General features: G+C 40.3%; 5 protein-coding genes across 6 annotated transcripts; 4 read left to right on the top strand and 1 right to left on the bottom strand.

The window, feature by feature from the left end:
* Positions 1-3,573: 3,573 nt before the first annotated feature.
* LOC115754757 (ras-related protein RABA1f-like) lies at positions 3,574-6,087 on the top strand. Its single transcript, XM_030693908.2, has 2 exons — positions 3,574-4,071; positions 5,266-6,087. Exons 1-2 carry the CDS (start codon positions 3,848-3,850, stop codon positions 5,696-5,698), a joined length of 657 nt encoding a protein of 218 aa, XP_030549768.1. The 5' UTR covers positions 3,574-3,847; the 3' UTR covers positions 5,699-6,087.
* A 1,581-nt stretch (positions 6,088-7,668) lies between these two features.
* LOC115754753 (RNA exonuclease 4) lies at positions 7,669-11,251 on the top strand. The gene is made up of 9 exons (XM_030693904.2): positions 7,669-7,844; positions 7,945-8,020; positions 8,270-8,348; positions 8,622-8,703; positions 9,570-9,678; positions 10,106-10,194; positions 10,269-10,333; positions 10,421-10,499; positions 10,750-11,251. The coding sequence occupies exons 1-9, from the start codon at positions 7,788-7,790 to the stop codon at positions 10,900-10,902; spliced, it is 789 nt and encodes a 262-aa protein (XP_030549764.1). The 5' UTR covers positions 7,669-7,787; the 3' UTR covers positions 10,903-11,251.
* A 1,002-nt stretch (positions 11,252-12,253) lies between these two features.
* Positions 12,254-13,740, top strand: LOC115754756. 2 transcript variants are annotated; one of them, XM_048274223.1, is made up of 2 exons: positions 12,254-12,943; positions 13,021-13,740. In XM_048274223.1, exons 1-2 carry the CDS (start codon positions 12,776-12,778, stop codon positions 13,543-13,545), a joined length of 693 nt encoding a protein of 230 aa, XP_048130180.1. In that variant the 5' UTR covers positions 12,254-12,775; the 3' UTR covers positions 13,546-13,740. The 2 variants fall into 2 exon arrangements, with proteins under 2 accessions (XP_048130180.1, XP_030549767.1); XM_030693907.2 differs by having other exon boundaries at positions 13,039-13,740.
* A 961-nt stretch (positions 13,741-14,701) lies between these two features.
* On the top strand, positions 14,702-16,050 carry LOC115754729. The gene is made up of 3 exons (XM_030693861.1): positions 14,702-14,754; positions 15,249-15,327; positions 15,439-16,050. Exons 1-3 carry the CDS (start codon positions 14,702-14,704, stop codon positions 16,048-16,050), a joined length of 744 nt encoding a protein of 247 aa, XP_030549721.1.
* Positions 16,051-17,026: 976 nt separating this feature from the next.
* On the bottom strand, positions 17,027-18,398 carry LOC115754749. The gene is made up of 3 exons (XM_048275024.1): positions 17,635-18,398; positions 17,506-17,519; positions 17,027-17,466 (listed from the first exon to the last, which is right to left on the bottom strand). The coding sequence occupies exons 1-3, from the start codon at positions 18,241-18,243 to the stop codon at positions 17,094-17,096; spliced, it is 996 nt and encodes a 331-aa protein (XP_048130981.1). The 5' UTR covers positions 18,244-18,398; the 3' UTR covers positions 17,027-17,093.
* Positions 18,399-19,296: the final 898 nt, after the last annotated feature.

Here is a 19,296-nt window from a genome sequence, read left to right on the forward strand (position 1 = left end):
GTTGTTTTTCATTATTAAGGGGAGGTTCCTTAGATATTACAGGCGAATCCTTCCATCCATTTTGGCCATGACCAGCAGCTGCAACTCCTGCGGGAAGATCGAAACAAGATTGGTCCAACGCTCCTACCAAGGAATTAATTGGGAGTTCCCGATCTGCCTTGTCTAAAGCATGCTTGGGTGAAAAGTGAATTCACGTGGTGTATACGCTACACGAAGGAGACAGATTTTGGGCTCAAAATCTCGCGGGCATTGTATATTTTCTACTATTACAAGGGACATCAAGCTGATAATCTCGAGAATAACTGCACCCCAAACCAACCCTCCGAGCCTAGCTTGAGGGTGTTGTGAATGGTGTTTCCATCGATGACACCTGTAGCATATCACAGGCGGGGGGAGTGATTGGCCCTTGTAATTTCACTCTAGTAAGATATTAAGTTGCTTCTGAGTGATGTTATCTGATAAACCATACAAGCGAGGACCTCAATAGTTACAGTTTTGGATGCTCATCATTATCAATTTGTGAAATGCCTGCATTATCTGGGAGCGTGGTGCATTACTAATACTATGTTTAGAAGGAGGGATTATGATGGGAGAGGGAAGATTTTGAATAGACATGTCAAAATGGTTCCAAATTTCATTTGATAAATCACAAGTATTTAAATGGTCATAACAAACTTTACTTGTCAGCATAATGGATATACAAAATAAAGAGGTCAAAATTAGTGTGTTATAAATGGGTTCATTGAAAATTCATTTACGACTCACTTCAACTCCTTTAAGAGATTTATACTCTTTCACCATAAGATGGAGTTAACCCATTTAAGCGACTCAACAATTAATAGGACTTTTATATTTTTAATTTTTTTGAGTTTCTTTATAATTTTTTTTCCTTTTTCTTTTGACGAAGTCGGGCAAGGGCCGGCCGATCCCTACCAGACTTAGTAAGAAAAAGAAAAGAAAAGGAAAGTAATAAAAAGGAAAATTAAAAATTAAAAAATTAAAAAATTAAAACATTCATTTTTTAAAAAATTACAAAAGTTGTCCACTAAATTTGTATTGCATGGAAGCGTCTCAATAATATAATTATTTTAAGAAGTATGAGAAACAATTTTTTTTAGATTGTGATAAATATGGAAATGTATTAGTAATATAGGTTGGATCGAGCATGTGTTTGATATAGGTCGGGTTGTGTATGGGTCAAGAAATTTGTATTACGAAATAAATGTATCATAAATGGGTTAATGGATCAATTTAAGTGAACCAATTATTGCTCGACCCGACTTGACCCACCTGTTTAAAGGGCCTAATTCTAAAAATTACAATCTTATTTGGATAGAGGGAAAGACATTAGCAGCGCTTGGGAGGGAAAGGACTAGAGAGGGGTTGGTAAACTCCATTTTATGTGCATCCCTAATCCCTCCAAATCTATTCTAACACTGCATTAATAGAGAAGATTAGCAGGGAGAAATAACACATTTAAATAATTATATCAGGAAGAGGAGAAATGAGAGTTACAATTATACTATTGTTTGGATTCAAACGAGGGAAAAAAAGGGGGGACGAATTGCATTATGACATATAAATAATTTTTTATGCATTTTAAAAATAAAGGTAATAAAAGTACATATGAGAAAGAAGTGCAACTTTACTTGTTAATATGTAAGTCCTCCAAATTCCACTTGAGTCTCTTCATCTTTGGAGGGATCCGGAGGGACCTAAGTTGCACATTTAACAAATTGCCTAGACCAATCATTCATGGTCGCTCGTATTTCTCATAATCATTTCTTTCCGTCTCTTCCCCTCATCCAAACACGATTATTTTTAAAACTTTTTCTCTTCCCCTTCTTATTGCATAATGAATCATCTCATTTCTTTTTGTCTGATGTATCATTTGTCATGCTAGCTTGATCTCGCTATTTACAACAACGAGATAATGACGCGAGGGCGCTTAGGGACCGCATGTCAACACTTTTGCTTTAAAAATCAATTTTTGGCAAGAAGTTGATTTTTTTATCAGAGAAAGAGGCTTGATGACAAGACAAAGTTTCTGCTTCTAGAATAAGAGTTCGTTTGGCAACTGTTGAAAAGTTATACTACTGGAACGTTATGAATAAAAACCTTTTACGAAAAATCGTTAAGCCGAACTTGAAATGCGTGTTATTCGAGAAAAGTGAAATGCAAATACCGACAGATTTATGTATAATTTTTCATTTAATTATTTATGCAAATGAGGATCAATTTTATAGGAAAAATTATATTATTGAATACAATGGCCGAATTCATATATCCACACCAAAAGCACGGGTAGTTCCGATGCTTCCTTGCCTTTGCCTAGAGGTATCAAATGGGTAGGTCAAGTTGAATATGGTCCAACCGATATTAATATGTTTGACCCATTTTCATACAAGTATAAATTTAACGACCCATACTTGAGCCATATTACTTAAATACTTCAATATTTAACCAAATCATAAAATATTTTTTTCTTATAATTTATTAAGAAAAAGGTATTCCTAAAATACACTCATGCAATTTAAATTATTTTAATTTTTTAAATAATTATTTATTTTTTACTTTGGCGGTTCGCGAGCGGTGGTCAACGTGGCGATCGATAGAAAAATGGTACTGTTAAAATACTCTCGTGCAATTTAAATTATTTTAAAAATTTTAAAAGATAATTATTTATTTTTTACTCCTGCGGCGGCGGGAAGTGGTCGACAATGGCGATCGGTGGAGGCAGTGATCGACAACGGACGACGATGGGTGGCGGCGGCGGGTGACGACGATGAAGGCGTGGTTGGTAGTGAATATAGAGATTGATCCGCAACGAAAAGAGAGGTGCTGAGAATGAAAAGAGATATAAGTGAGATAGAGTTAGGGCAAAGTGAGAGAAATATTGATCTTGAGATATTTCTAATTATGAAAAAGAAGTATTTTTTATTATTTTTGAAAGTCGATCGAAAATAACTTCAAAATTGGAAAAATGAAGTTGCGTAATCAAACAAATTTTTGATTCAAAAGTTGTATTACCAAACAGATCTGCGCCCTTAATTTGTGCTCACCACCACCTAATCAAATGAACATTTCCCCTCCTCCCTATCTACTGCGCTCCTCGGCTTCTGCTTACCTAGCATCCCTTCAAATCTCGTTAGCAAATGGACATTATCATAATTCTAGTTCTTTTGCAAGAAATAAATAATTTAAAAAATACTTTTTAAAAAATGATTGCATATATCGCTTACAATAATAAATGAATAAAAAATATTTTTACCGTTCACGAAAATATTTAGAGATAAACTGTTGTTGGTAATGAAAATATTTTATATTAACTAACAATTTCACGTGATACAAGCGATTAGTTTTAGAAAATATTTTCGCGAAACAAATAGAGGCCCTCAATCGCTTCAGAACATCTCTTCTTATCTCTAAAATGATTCGAACATCTTTTTCCCTTTAAAAGAAAAGCCATGTTTATGCTCCTAAGAGAGTCCTTCAAAGTTCAAATGGAGGAGAAAATGTGCTCGCGTTCGAATTTGACGGTACGGTAGACAAGGTCGGACGGGTTCGGGTCGAAGCCCAGCCGCGCCCGAAGAACTAAACAGCGGGGCTCTCTGACCCGGTCCGAGTGTACCCACCTGAGCTCATTCACATCTGCACGCATCGCCGAGTCATCAATTGGCATTTGCCTCTCCTCTTCTAATGCCTTGGTCTTCTCTCTTCTTCTCCATTTCGTTCTCGTCCACCATAGCTGCTTCCCTCGGAACTCGCCGGAATTTTGAGCTTTTTCCCGTCAGCGAATCGAGGAGTCTCGGCTGGTGGAGGGGCTAAAAGATTTTTTGCGCGGCGAATGGCGGGTGGGTACAGAGCGGACGACGACTACGATTACTTGTTCAAAGTAGTGCTGATCGGGGACTCCGGCGTCGGCAAGTCCAATCTCCTGTCCAGATTCACTCGCAACGAGTTCAGCTTGGAGTCCAAGTCGACGATCGGCGTCGAATTCGCCACTCGTAGCATCCGCGTCGATGGCAAGGTCGTGAAGGCCCAGATTTGGGACACTGCCGGCCAAGAGAGGTGAAATTCGCGTTCGTCGTGTTTTCTTTGGAGTTTGTCTGATGTGAATTGCACGGTCTCTGTCGTTTTCTTTGTTGTGTTGGATCTGTAATTTTGTATGTTGTGATTGGTCGAATTCGAATCTGGAAAATGTGATCTTTAAGTTATTGTGCGAATCTTAGATCTACATTGATGCTGACATTTAGGTGTGATGGGTGTATCATCATGCACGTGAAGTGGAGGCCAGGCAGTCTTTTTCTTTCAAGGTTGTGGTGGAGTCATGTCTATTAATCTGATTATTTTGTGCACCTCAGACTAAGTTTATTCCCTCGATCCGGACAAAAACCGGACATTTCATTGGTTCTGGGGTTCACAAGGAGTTGTTCTTGGTGATCAGATCCCATTTAACTAGGAGTAGAGGCTATGTGTTTGTCGGAGAGTCAAATTTGGGCTCTAGCTTTGTAGAGGCGAGGCAGTCTGATAAAAAAGAAGTTAATGAATGCGAAGACAAATGGTTCATGGGTTTTTGCAATGGAAGTTGAAGTTAAATAGAATGGTTTCCCCGTTTCACATGGATTCATTTTGATTTTGAGTTCCTGCATGCTACTTTAGTTTTGCTCGGTAAGTGTGTTATTTTGTTGTTCCAGGTGTTCTTTCATCCTTAAGCATGCCTCGATTCTTTAGTGGACTGAATTGCTAATTCACTTGTCGGTGTGCAACGCATTGCATGGTTTTGAATTCAAGTGATTTCTTTGTATCTGCTATTTCAAGTGGGGGAAGAAGTTTCATAATTGCTGGAGGTTTAAACGGTGGTGGGCAACCAATGTTTGGATTGTCTTGGTTGACCTGGAGGTGAAGGATGAATGTCTGTAGACTTTCCGAATGCTGCCAGGGGCGAAGATCTGAATTAATAGGCTGACTTAATCAAGGTCAACTTTATTTTCGACGATTAATGAAATTCATAGAGAAGCAATAGTGCTATTAGGTTATGCATTGATAGGAAATTATGAAACAGAGTAATCAATGATGTAGGCTTTTATCTGAACAGAAGATCCATTGTAAGCCACTTCCTGATGTTTCATTCAACTTATAGGCTGGGAACGAGTTTCTATGCTTGTTCAGAATTCCACTGTCATAAAACTTTTGAAGCTATAGACTGAAGTTTCATGATGAGGCTACATTGACTAACTTTGTTTTGTATATAATTGGGTACAGGTACCGAGCAATCACTAGTGCTTATTACCGAGGAGCTGTTGGTGCATTGCTTGTCTATGATGTAACTCGTCATGTCACATTCGAGAACGTGGAGAGATGGTTGAAGGAGCTGCGGGATCACACAGACTCTAATATCGTTATAATGCTTGTGGGGAATAAGGCTGATTTGCGACATTTACGTGCTGTTTCTACTGAAGATGCTACGGCATTTGCGGAAAAGGAAAATACCTTCTTTATGGAGACCTCTGCACTCGAGTCTATGAACGTTGAGAATGCATTCACTGAAGTGCTCACCCAAATATATCGAGTAGTCAGTCGGAAAGCTCTTGAGGCTGGGAATGACCCCGCAGCTCTTCCTAAAGGACAAACTATTAATGTTGGAACAAAGGATGATGTCTCAGCAGTTAAAAAGGTTGGTTGCTGCTCTGCTTGAGGATTTACCCGTCGAACATTTGGGGAAATGAAATGTGTCCTTTATTCTTCAACCGGGTTCTGCGAGAATACACGTGGCAATTTAAACGCCTGTCTTAAATTTTCTCCAGTAGTATCATGTGTCAACATGCTTTAGTTTCTCTACTCCCTTTGGTTTTGGGTTTTCTGCTTCAGACTTGTTGTACTCTTTCACATGTATAATTCTTTCCTTTTTCTCTAGCTCTTCCTTGTTCTTTTTCTCTTGGGTTTTGATTGCTCTAAATTATTGGGACAAGCTCGAAAATTGTATTCTGATAGCCTAGTTTCTGTATTTGACGTCATGAGACGCGACTTGCACGGAGAATAGAACACAGGCACATGATTTCATTTAAATCCAGAGGCATTCTTCGATGTCTGATGGCGTATCTTCTTGTTTGTCTGACCAATTAGCTTGTGTCTGAATAATTTTTGCATTTGTTAGTTGCTGGCGTGCTATGAATCTAGTTCTACTCAGGTGCCATTTGTGATTTGCTCTCACTTTTTAATTGGTCGGTGACATTAGGTGTCACTTTCTTTTTGTATAACTGTAACGTGAAATACCTTCTCATATTTAAGGAAGAATACGAGCAGGAGCATAGATCTTTTCTAGTTCTGGTTGCAGGTTTCTTTAATGCTCTGTTGTGAGAAATTGGCTTCTGCAATTTCGATTGTCGAATGGGACTCAAGACAATGCGTGAGTTTCTGGGAAAATTGAAAATGACACGCCAGTTATAGCAGATGAGGAATTTACCATCTGCAGAATGTCTTTCGTGGCTAGCTTCCCAGAAACCGAATTACATACAATGGCATCTGCTGCTGACTGCCCCAATGAAGTGTTATGGTACTCTCATGAAGCAAAAACAGTGCACGAACCACTCACAAAAAAAAAAAAAAAAAACTGAAACAGCCTATAATGGTAGTCTCAAGAGATAATACTAGCCCGCTGCCCAAGAGAATTTAACCAAGTCAGTGGATTGGATCGTTAAGGTCCAGAGATCTCATGCGCTTCCTTGTGAATTGGGTTTTCTAATCCACCTTTAGCGCTGATGAGCCTGGTATGCTTCGAAGCCCCGTATGACTTGTTATTCGCATGTCACCTTTATTCCGACCAAATGAGAAAAAGAGAAAAAAAAGAAAGCCGAGTTCCTTAGCCAAATTTCATGAATTTCCATGTACCTCAATTTCGATGTCCATTTTCGTGCTTGCCGTAATATAATTTGGCAGTAAATGAGGAATTGTTGGTGGATATCAATTAACTAACGAAGTATCAACGCGGCTCGCACTTCAGTAAAAATTTGTAGCCAACACTTCTAGTGAGAGAATTATCCAGAAAGTCATGAACGTATTATATTTTTTCTAATTTAGTCATAAACCTTTTAATTTTAATCAATTGAGTCTTAATTATTTTCATCTTTTGTCAATTGAGTCCATTTAGCCAATTTAAGCCGAAAATTACCGACGTGAACGCCGATTATCCTGCGGGGCACGACCTATGCTAAATAAATAACTTTTAATTGCATTTTAATATTTGTGGTATATTTTAATTTGTTATTTTTTTCTTTTTTTCATGTTTTTTCTTTGAATGGCCGGCGGGGTCCTGGCAACCCTTGTCGGCTGCACGGAGGAAAAAATTAAAAAATAAAGGATAATAAATAAATTGATAAAAATATGTATAAAATTTGTTCACGTTAACATATCGTATCCCATAAGACGATTGGCATCCACGTCAACGATTTGTGTCCGAATGGATTGAATTGAAAAAATTAGAATGTTTATAACTAAATGTATAAAAGTGTAATAAATTTATGATTTTTTGTACAATTTTCCAGACCTCTGGCGGTTGAAGAAAAGATTGAATTCCATTGGCCCAGATGATGGTACGGAGTTCCTTGACCCGTCGGACCATCAGGGCCTGGTCCGGGTGCGCTGGTGTTTGGCGGGCTTTCACCGGGTAAAAAAGGAGGAAAAGGCAAAACGACATCGCGTGGCGCCTTATTGTCGCAAGAAGCACCAAGACGTTCCTCGCTCACCTGTTCAACGTTTCAGACTCGGCGACGAAGGGTGTGCCAACGATGAAGCAGCACAAGAACTCCCAGCAGCTCAATCCCAACTGGGCTCAGCTGCAACAAGTATCTCTCTCTCTCTCTCTCTCTCTACGAGCGTGCCTGCGTATGTGTGTCAGTGTGTGCGAATGCGTGTTTATTATCACTCGTCTTCTTGATTGGGCAGAAGCTCAAGTCCCATGGCTCCCGACCTCCAAAAAGTTCCGAGCTTTCCGATTCCGGACTCTCCAAATCCATATTGGGTACGCAGGGTCCTACCCTTTTGGCCTTTTGCCATACTCTTGTTGGGTGTGCGTTGTATTTTCATGGGTTTTGTAGATAGTGACGCATACGCGTGCTTGTTTTCGAGCATTAAGCTTCTAACACCTGAATCTTCTCTTCCTGCGTTTGATGTGTTTGACTGACTGTTTAGTTGCTTTTGAAGAAAGAAGGTTCATCTGAATTTGGATACTGTTATTTAATCCGGCTTCGGGGGCTTTTTCCATGTGCAGGGAAACGCAAGGAAAGGTCCGATGCCGATTCTGATGATTGTCGCCCTAATCCGTTGATTCCTGCCAGTAGTGATTTCGGGTTCGTTTCTTTTGTTTCTGTTCATTGTTGCCTTTTATCATCTAAACTGCTTACTGAATCTTAGGTATTGCTCTGGATGCTTCTTGCGTTTATCATGAGCAAGTCTGGGGAATAAAGTCATGTTTGGGGCTCAATAGGAGACACTATCCTTGACCCCTTGTGTGTCTAGTAATGGAGCTTCAAGGCATTAGTAGTTTACTTTCTTGCGAGGGCATTATTCCTCCCTGGTTATTTGTTGTGCTATTCTTAATTCCCTAAGTGAATCATATGCAGACTGACAGATGTGATTGCCATGGATTGCGAAATGGTTGGTGTCGCTCAAGGAAATAAGAGTGCACTTGGGCGAGTTACACTGGTATATGAACGTTCTTTTTCTTTTTAGGGATTAGTGGGATATGACCATTATTACTTACTGTGTTCTCATTTCTTGAAGAGATGGTAGGGGATATCTCGTGTGCTTATTTTATTACTGTAAATTGGTGACAAGTGTCAGATATATCTCTTAAAATTTCTGGATATTCTAAGGCGATCCTGATGCCTTTGCATCTTTATCATAGTTCTGTTTATTGTAGATTTTGTGAGAGGTCTGGTGACAAAAAGTTGAGATGGTAGTTGGTAGTAACTTTGATATATTGTTTTTACTTTCGATGGAATCATGCTAATGTGAAACAATCTGGTTCAAAGTAAATCCACTGCTTTTGCATGTATACATTGATGGACTTTAGCTATCTATTCTCCTTGTTTTTCCAACTTCCAGATGGTTTCTGGATCCCCCACCTTCATGCTTTCCACTCGGTTTCTGGAGAGTGGAGATAGGGATGGAGCTCATACGTATGGAGCGTAAGCGTATGAGCAAGACTTGCGGTCTTGAAGAATGTGCATGACTCTTATAGGGCCTTTGTGAGTTAGGAGGGATAACTGCGTCTTCCATCGAGTAATAAGCATTAGTATAGGAATTTGATTAGGGTGTTCCTGACTCCTCAATATCCTTGACTGCTCCTAGTTAGAGGTACTACATGCCTTTCACTGAAGTATTTACCATAATCCGTTGGAGTGTCGATCGACAGTGCTATATTTTCTTGACTGTGCTTCATGTGGTCTTTTACTCCTAATTTTATGTGCTTCACAATTTCTCTATATTAGGAGAAAAACCAATTATTTACATAAGTAACTGTTGTGCTTATTCAACTCGACATAACTTGTTATTAGAGCTAATGGCAGGTAAATAAATGGGGAAATGTTGTATATGATGAATTTGTTCGCCCAATTGATCGTGTTGTGGACTATCGTACACAAGTTAGTGGAATTCGACCCAGTGATATGCGAAAAGGTTTGTGCATCTTCTCTTTATTTTTTCCATGTTCTTTATCCTATTCCTATCCTTGATTGTGCAGTTAATTTTATAACTGGTTGAAATGGTGTATATGATGATTCCCTTAACCAATGTTTTGATATTGAATAAAGTCTTCTGTTAAGCTCGAACCATATGGTAGAGTTAGCAGAATAGTTCCAGTAGTCACTTGTTGTATTAGTGCTTTTGAATGTAATAAGGGTGATCTTGTAAACTACATAATGATTTGAAAATTACCGGGTGTCCTTGCAGGAGATTTCTTTTGGATGTCATTACTTTCATGCCATTTTTTTATGCCATCATTTTTGTTCATCCTGCTGTATGGTCAAGGCCTATTCCATTATATTGAAGTACGCAAACAATCATAGAAAATCTAAAGAACTCCATTCTTTGATTTTATTTGCAGCCAAAGATTTCTGTACTGTTCAGAATAAAGTTGCTGAATTGATTAAAGGGAGGGTTCTTGTAGGCCATGCATTGCACAATGATCTTAAGGTAAGTAATATCTTGTCTCTGGTGGGTTTGAATACTGTGTCATTCTGATCTGGACCATGTTTTCTTTATACCAGGCATTACTTTTGACTCATCCTAAGGGAGACATAAGAGACACCTCAGAATATCTACCCCTTCAGAAGTACTGAAATCTACTCTTGCTATCTTCCTCATGCATTTAATTGGCCTATTTTGGTTTTCCTTAGTGACATGCAAATCAATGATGCAGGGAAGGGCGCCGAAAGGCGCTTCGTCATCTTGCAGCTGAGCTTCTTGGGGCCTCTATCCAAAATGGAGAACACTGCCCTGTAATTTGATTGACTTTGTCCTTACTGTATTCTCCTTCTTTCCATTGATAGTCCATTCCTGTGACCAAATACTATATGTGGCAGTTCCATATTACTTCAGTCATTACCTGGAAATATCTCAATGCAATTTATTTTCTCTTTCATTTATTTATCGATTCCTTCTTTATCCTGATCTTGGTGGTTTTTTCCTGATGAATCTTTGTCGCATTCTCCATAACAGAGCTAATACTTTTGTTCCTTTTGGTTTCAGATAGAGGACGCCCGTGCTGCAATGTTGTTGTATATAAGAAACAAGAAAAAATGGGAGAAGAGTGTTAAAGATCAAATCAGGTTCAAACAAAAGCAGAAGAAACGCAAGCCAAAAAGGAAGCCTGTTGACAATGGTGCTTTGAAGGTTGACTGATCTACAGTTAAGCTCATTTCCTGGACATTTCCTTCAGTGTCAATATGCTAGATGCTGCAGATCAAGCCTTTTGGACCCCTGAAAGAGGAATGCATTCAAACAAATGCAACATGTTTGAATTGGAAAAGATGATAGGGGATCTGCATTTGCCCTACAAAAGGTTGAAGCTTCCTTGGAAACAGCTGTGTATTTCGTTTGCTTAAAGTTTTGATTTTCGCAACGGTCAGTCATGTTCAGTCTACCAAATGTAATGGAGGATTGTTGACACATTCAGAATTGTACGATTACATTGCACCTTGTTATTCAAACACTAGGTGAATTGCAAAGGACGCCTTTCTTGTGCATCAGATATAGTCTTAAATGTAAGCATGTCCAGTTGATTAAATCGCGTGAAAAAAGCCATTGTTTCACTTCAATGTCAAAGGTTTGACCATTCAAAGCTATTTTCTCACCCCCAGAGACCTCCATCAGTATCCTCTACTTGTAAAGAAGCAGCTCCAGCAAAGTTAGTTTCTAGCCAAAGCATCGATTTTTTTTTTTTATCTTTAGCATGAATACATCTTCTTAAAATACTATTCCACTTTCCATCTTTATTAAAGCTGAAGATGAGCGTGGAATCAATAGTTAGCGGTTCTCGCTTCTATGAATCTATCAGGATCCTCAACTTGTAAAGAAGCAGCTCCAGCAAAGTTAGTTTCTAGCCAAAGCATCGATTTTTATTTTTTTTTTATCTTTAGCAGTAATATATCTTCTTAAAATACTATTCCACTTTCCATCTTTATTAAAGCTGAAGATGAGCGTGGAATCAATAGTTAGCCGTTCTCGCTTCTATGAATCTATCGGGATCAGTAGCAATGCCATGATCACTTTTTAATGAAGATTATCCTGTGTTAGGTAAAGCACCAGTACCATTTTCCAGAACTCTGGTGCAGGGTCATTGTCGAATTTGCTTTAGCATCAAAAGTAAGGAAAGCATACTTCATTCTTCACTTCTAAATAATCAGATGTGCTCCTGTTTGGAGGGAAAAGGGACCAGAAGAGCTTTGTGATGTTTCTAGCCTGAAGGAACCACCATAAACCGCGATAAGGGAAGACTTTCTGAGTTTTGCAGTTTATGTGCCTGAGTGCTAATTCTTTTGAGAGATCCTAAAGAGATATTAGAATTGCTATCTGCTATTCTCATTAAGACTTTATTGTATCCTAGAGAATATGTGCCGAAACCATTAGCAACGTTATGGGACAAATAAATCCTTAAGGAAAATGTTATCAATCCTCAAAGTCCGATTCTGTTGTTCATTCCATTCGATCATATTTTCCAACAATTTGCACACAACTGCACAACCGAAACTGCTTTATCTGCAGAAAAGTTCAGTTTCCGTCAAGCCATGATTTGTTACATAGATTCAGATCATGCATAGCAATAAAAATAACTTTTTTGTGATGGAGAGCGATGAAAATATATGCGCGGTTTCACGGGACCGCAGAAATGCCAGGATAATCATGTTCCCACATAATTAATGTTGCTTTCTGCAAATTTTATTCTGCCTCTTACTTCATCATGGTCGTCCTCGGATTAAGAATAGTAAATGTACAAAGGGCGGTCACACACTCTCCTAAAGGACGTCCCTGTAAGAGCCCCATTAAGTGCTACCGTATAAAAAAAGAGATCAGCAAAACTAATCAGTTAAATTATTCTCTGGTATGACGTGTGTAGGCATCCATACATTTCATTTGTAGGTGGCACCAAGAATCGACAGAAACCAGTGGAGTTAGCTTTTCACCTTAAGTGGGCAATTTCAAGATTTGAGCCAGCAATTCTTGGGTTGATTGAAATCACCTTCCTTTGAGTCTAGCTAATTTAGAAGAGAGAGAGATGGTTTGGAGGAAGGAACACTTGGACCTAGTCTTGGTTCCTTGTGGGTTATCTGTTATGCTTGGCTACCATTTCTTCCTTCTTTACAGGTGCCTAAGATGTCCACAGACCACTGTGATTGGCTATGAGAACCACTGTAGATTAGCTTGGGTAGAGAGAATGTTGCAGGTACAGAATGCCACGAAGCTTCATACCTCCTCTGATCTATATTAATCATGAGCTTGATGCTGATTCATGTTCGTAAGTTTGATTTGTATGCGCAGACTGAAGCAAACAACAGAAATATACCTTTGTCCGTGATTTCGAGCACCATAAATGCTTCGACTTCTCTGGCATCAATTTCCTTGGCTCTAAGCTCACTAATTGGTGCGTGGTTCGCGAGCTCTTCAAACAGCATCTTGACTAGTCCTTTCGTATATGGCGACACGAGTCCTACTATTATTTCCATCAAGTACATCAGCCTTCTGATATGCTTCCTGCTTGCCTTTACATTATTTGTCCAATGCGTACGCTGCCTGGTCCATTCCAATTTCCTGATCAGCATGCCGAATAGCGATGTTCCAGTGAAGTACGTGCAGAGGGAAGTGATAATGGGAGGTGTGTTCTGGTCCATCGGTCTTCGGGCACTCTACTTCGCAACCACTTTGCTGTTGTGGATCTTCGGTCCAATACCTATGTTTGTTTCCTCAATAACCATGGTCATGATGTTGCACTTCCTCGATACTAACTCTACCCCGCTACATCAATTTCAGCCGGCTTGTCTCCTCTAGTAAAAGGGCCTTTGAGCTTTGTAGAAGTTTGAATTTTGGATGCATGACAATGTTCTCTAGGATTTCCTAGATCATCATGTGGAGACATTTTTTAGATGGAAAAGTTTTTCAAGTCGACAAGATGCTGAAATGATGCACGTTTTGTCCTATACTTTTTCAGGGTAGCAAATTGCGCTAGTTCGGGGTGTCATTCTACTTTCCCCTTTCATAGTCATCTGCTGCATCCATATGCACCTTCCAGTCTTCTGATTGTTTATGTATTGAGAAGATAAAAACAAGACCCTTGTTCTGTCTATAAGCAAGATATTTTCAGTCCTCTACTATTTGTTTTGACACCATGATTGATAGCCACGCAGAAAATTCAACTCCAGGAGACAAATTTTCCTCGCCAAATTCTGGCTATTCAAGATTTCTGGATCTAGCGGAATATCTTTGTAAAAGCTGTGGATCGATATCAACCTCATTAAGAGCAGAACTACTTGTAAACTGCAGCAACAATCCAACATCATGTGATACTTTTACGCAGATGAAGAATCACTATGCTCAAGTTTCTGACACACAGCTATAGGGGAAGACATCTTCGTCAAATATGGTTTCAGGAACTATAGATTATTACCCATTTTGTAAGTAAACTAAGCTTTTCTGATGCATGGACGCTTCATGTACCGGTCTCTCCACATGTCTTTCTTACTCATAGCTTAGACTTCCGACGTAAATGATTTCACGCCTTGCCTACTCTCCCAGCTATCTGGGTTCCGGCCTATTTTGTTAACAGCTTCATACTTCGGGCAAATAATGGCTCTAACATCTGGATGGGTTCTTATCTCTAATTTGGTTGATTCTAATATGAGGGAGAGTCTTCACTGGGAACTAGTAAAAGCTTGTTTTGATACTGAACCTGCAAAAGTAGTGTGCTCACCAAAAACAGTGTCTGAAGAAGTAGAGGACACAGCGAAACATCAAAAACTTCATGTCCTAATCCACCAGCGATAATGTAGGAATAGATGCTCATCTAGATTTAGAGTGACAGCATAGGAGCTCTTGCCTCTGTGCCAATTCTAATATTTGGTAGATGCTGCTGTAAACAGTCTTCCATTGTAAGTGTCCAACCAAAGAAAAGTTTGGGCCAAGCAAAAGGCAATTCCAAAACTCTTCAATGGTTTACGCCAAATTGCCTACTGCATCTTCGATACGTGGTTTTTCAGAAAGGTTCTGCTTATATTTTATCACTCTTGCATGAGGAAAGTGTTGTTAAGAAAAGCAACCAAAATTGCATCATCATCATCATACCTGAAGGTTCATTAGTCAATCGTAAACAAAGGAATGACAACCATCCAACTGTAGAACCCATGAACATTGAGACATAATCAAAATTCTGAACTTTTTGAAAAGATTGTTCTTTAGATTAATGAGATAAATGCATATAGGTATCTGCCATTGTCGTCATACATGACCTAATCCACTGAACACTTGCTTTTATTTTGTGAGACACATGATGTCATGAGCTTGTCCACTATATTTATTCTATTTTGCAGTGCCTAATCAACCTACCTTGTTCTACACCATTAGTATGACACCTTCATCCTCACACTGTTCACAGAGAGAGAGAGAGGGATGAATTGGAGAAAGGAGTGCCTAGATGTCATATTGGTTCCTATTGGACTATTGATCATGTGTGGTTACCATCTTTTCCTGTTGTACAGAGGCCTAAAGTTCCCTCAAACTACAGCATTCGGATACGAAAACCATTGCAGGAAATTGTGGGTTGAACGAATGCTGCAGGTCAGGAAAAGCAAAAACTTCTCATGCCTCTGTCTGTGGACAAAAAGTATGCGTCTCTGCAACTACGATTGAACTGAATTATCTCGGAAATTTCTCTGTTTGAATTTGCAGATTGAGGCAAAGGAAAGAGGCACGTTCTTGACAGTGATCTCCACCACAATATCAGCAGCAACTTTCCTGGCATCGACCTCCTTGGTCCTGAGCTCTCTTATTGGAGCATGGATCGGAAGCTCCTCAGATAGTGTTTTCACAGCTGATTTCATCTATGGGGACACGAGTCCTTCCATGATTTCCATCAAGTACACAAGCCTCCTCAGTTGCTTTCTAGTGGCTTTCGTGTGCTTTCTACAATGTGTGAGGAGTTCAGTCCACGTCATTTTCCTCATGAGCATGCCAAACAGTGATGTTCCAGTGGCCTATGTTCAGAAGGCAGTCACAAGAGCAAGTATTTTCTGGTCAGTTGGTTCACGGGCGATCTACTTCGCAACCAATCTGCTGCTATGGATTTTCGGTCCGATACCGATGTTCATATGCTCGGTTACTACAGTGGTGATTTTGCACAATCTTGATACGAATTCGACCCCTTTGCATCAATTTCAGCCTAAAAAGAATCTTAACCTCCTCGGCAAGATGGGCGATGATGTATCTGCTGTCACGAGAGTAGCTGAAGAACATGAGTATGTACAAGATGCAAAAGGCACTGGTTCTGCCTCGACCAGTTAAAGTTGTGCTAATGCCACGCTAACGTTGGCAAAAGAGTGCCTGATGAAGTCAGAGCTTGAAACGCCATAGATGACATAGAAACACAGAAGTTTAGGTGACCGGCAAAATCCTAAATGAAATCTTGAGATTTGGGAAAGAGTTGAAGTCACAGAAGTACACAAATTTTGTGCTGGATCTCTATTGTTATATCTGAGATGATTGGTGAACAAGAAGAAAGTGTGGCCTAAATTCATAATAGGACTTTCATTTTGTCTTCCATGCACGAGTCCTAGTACCTCAGACTAGCATACGTTATTTGCTTTTGCCAATGTACTGCAGAAATCGAGATTCAGCCATAACAAATAGGGTACAATTATCGATATGGGCCATAAGTTAGTGCCAGTGCAACTCCAAGTTGCATAGAAAGCGAGGTCAATTTAAAACCGATTTGCTTCTTTTATCGTGCCGTTTTGTGTATGCAGAGTACCAGTCATGTTTGAAGATGCTTTGCTCGTCAATAAGACTCCTAGTAGAATAGAAAGCGATGCCAATTCGAAACCTATTTGCTTCTTTTATGGCACAACTTCGTGTCTGCAGTACCAGTCATGCTTGAAAACGCTTTGCTCATCGGAAAAACTGATGATGGTGAGAAAACTCTTAAGGCTAGGGGGTGGTAAAACCTGATGATGCTAGTTGTGTATGTGCTAATATCCACAGAAGTAAGGACAACTCGGTTTTTGCTAACGAATTCCGTTTGCTGGATTTGACAGAGGAAGGATGCGAACAGAGTTGACCGTGGCCGAAGAGCTTCTTACCAGAATACAAACATCATTCATGCCCATTATCCAGAATACAGCAGCCAAAAGCAATTGACTTTTGAGTAATCCTCATGCACACGCGGTAAAGTTTTATTAGGAATAGCTAATCAACCACGAATCACGACCTTTTAAAGAATAAAAGGTCTTAGGACTCAGTAATATTAACGGGGAAAGCAACCAATCAATCTGAATCTTCATCACAATCACATTAGTATCGGAATTAGCAGTTAATTTATCTATCCAGTTTCAGCATTCTTGACGCACATTCGATGCCACAACTCTGGCCCAAGACTTGATCTGAGCTTTCACATCTTCCGGTGAACCGCCCTTGGCGTTCCACTTTGGGACTGTAGGAGCGTAGCTTTGCACGAGCCACTCTTCAGAAAGATACGGACCCTCGTTCCTTTCGGCATCCTCATTCTCCTGGGTCTTCACTTGCAAACCTGGAAGTAAGTTGACGAGATTCGGGTTTAAGTGCTTCCTGTCAAATGAAAAACCCAATTCCTTGAAGCCTTGCACCTCTTCGTCTTCGAGATCGGTCAGGCTCTTCCTCGAGTTGCTCTTGGTTAGGTATCTTCGCCTCATCTCCTTGTTAAAAGCTATAGCACTTTCTTGAGCATCGGCAAATTTGGGCAATCGGTGCTTCGACATGCTCGCACTCTGTGTCATTCCCTGCAAACCGAGCATTTTTCTTTATCCACCGGGGCAACAAAGACACAAAGGGATCTTTCTGATTATGCAGCTGATTATCCTAACTTTTTAGTCCTGAAAGATGTTCGATGAGTACCTTCGGAGTATGCCGTGGTGGCAGGAACTCGGACAAGTTAAGGGAGGCTTGCCTACTCGGTTTGATCATCCTAGGAAAATTCTCTCTTCCTTCGAATGCCTGGTCTCTCCCTATACAAGGGGGTAGAGACGGCGCCCTAAGAAGAACCGGGCGCGGCGGCTGCTTGTGCTTGTGCTTGACCAAACTGCCTTCCTTTGAATCGCATTTCCTCTCTCGAACTCCTTCCTTGCTTAGAGTTGGCAATTCAGCTGAGACAGGCACTTCTTCGGGCGTCCCATCATCGACCTGCACTTGCTCTGCTTCGTCTCTAGCTTCTCCGTGCAGGACCGGAGGAGTCCGAAAGGCATCGGCTCGAAAATGACCAATGCCTTCCGAATCCGTCTTCCTCGGCGAAGGAGGACTCGAGCCATTCGACTGCCGGTTCCCGGCTAATGCTTTTCGGGCTTCATCATTGACCGAAGGGCAAGGATCAGAGAAGCATCTCGACATGATGGCGTTCCCGTTCTTCCTCTGAAGCAGGTTGCCGAAGAACCAATACTCCTCCAATAAATCCACCGCTTCCCCGTCAACCAAGCAACCTCCCTCTGGAGAAGAAGCCTCGCCGTCCATGGATGCAGCTCGGCCAAGTCCTCAGATCTTCCGATGTCATCACGTCTAATGGCCCAAATGACTTATCTTGCGAGCATTAAAAGTCACAGATGGAGCTGACTAGGGAAGTCACACCCCATGTGCTCTGTACAAGAAACGCGATTATAAATATACATTTGTATACCCATTTCAACAAATCAAGAACATGGATATTGGACGGCGACCGACCGGCGACAGATAGCGACGGAGAAAGGATTTCAAGTCGCGTTGGATGTTTAAAATTAAGCAAAAAAATTTGGGAACGGTGATGTTGCAGATTGGCTCAAGACTAGAGGGGATGCCAACCCACTGCTCCCCCATGTGATGGTCTTTTTGTGTTCACTAAGGAACAAGAGATAATCCTATATCTTTCTTTGTCCAATCGTTTATAAAATCTGAAAATTTGAGTCATAAAACTTCCAGGAAAAAAAAAGAAGTGCAATCGTGTCTTAAAATTTGTCACAAAGGTGCAATCAAAAGAACGATTTGATTTCACCAATTTGAAAAGTTCTAGGACTTGATTGCACGTATATATTTCGTCCTTTATTTGGATGGGGTTGTAAGAGCAGGTGTACATTCATGTGACAGCTAAGTTTGTGCCGATCATATAATTTGTTGTTAATGCAGGGAAAATGGAGTGTGTTTGTCCCTTACGGAAGGAGTAGTTGGACAGATCAGTTCATCGTCTCCGGAAGCCAACTTAATTTATTGCCCAATGTATGTCGTATTCGATTTCAATTATTGAGTATCGATACGGGTGGAGGAGACTCGTGGATGAATGGCGTGGATCATGGCCTGATTAGGGGGAGGGAGCCCACGGACTCAATCAACCCAACTGCTTTGATCCCTCGTGCTTGGTGCATTCCCATCCCGTGGAATTTTATGTAAAAAATTTTCTTTATCCCACGCCCTCGAAGCTAGGGAAGAAATTGACCGATCAGTCCTAAATTTATTGTGCGAGTGCCGATTCATTCTTGTGCTTTCTAATTTTGTCAATTTAGCTCTAAGTCTTCGTGCGATATTCCAAGATGGTCA

The sequence above is a fragment of the Rhodamnia argentea genome, chromosome 2 (assembly GCF_020921035.1).
Source record: "Rhodamnia argentea isolate NSW1041297 chromosome 2, ASM2092103v1, whole genome shotgun sequence".
Lineage (NCBI taxonomy): Eukaryota > Viridiplantae > Streptophyta > Magnoliopsida > Myrtales > Myrtaceae > Rhodamnia > Rhodamnia argentea.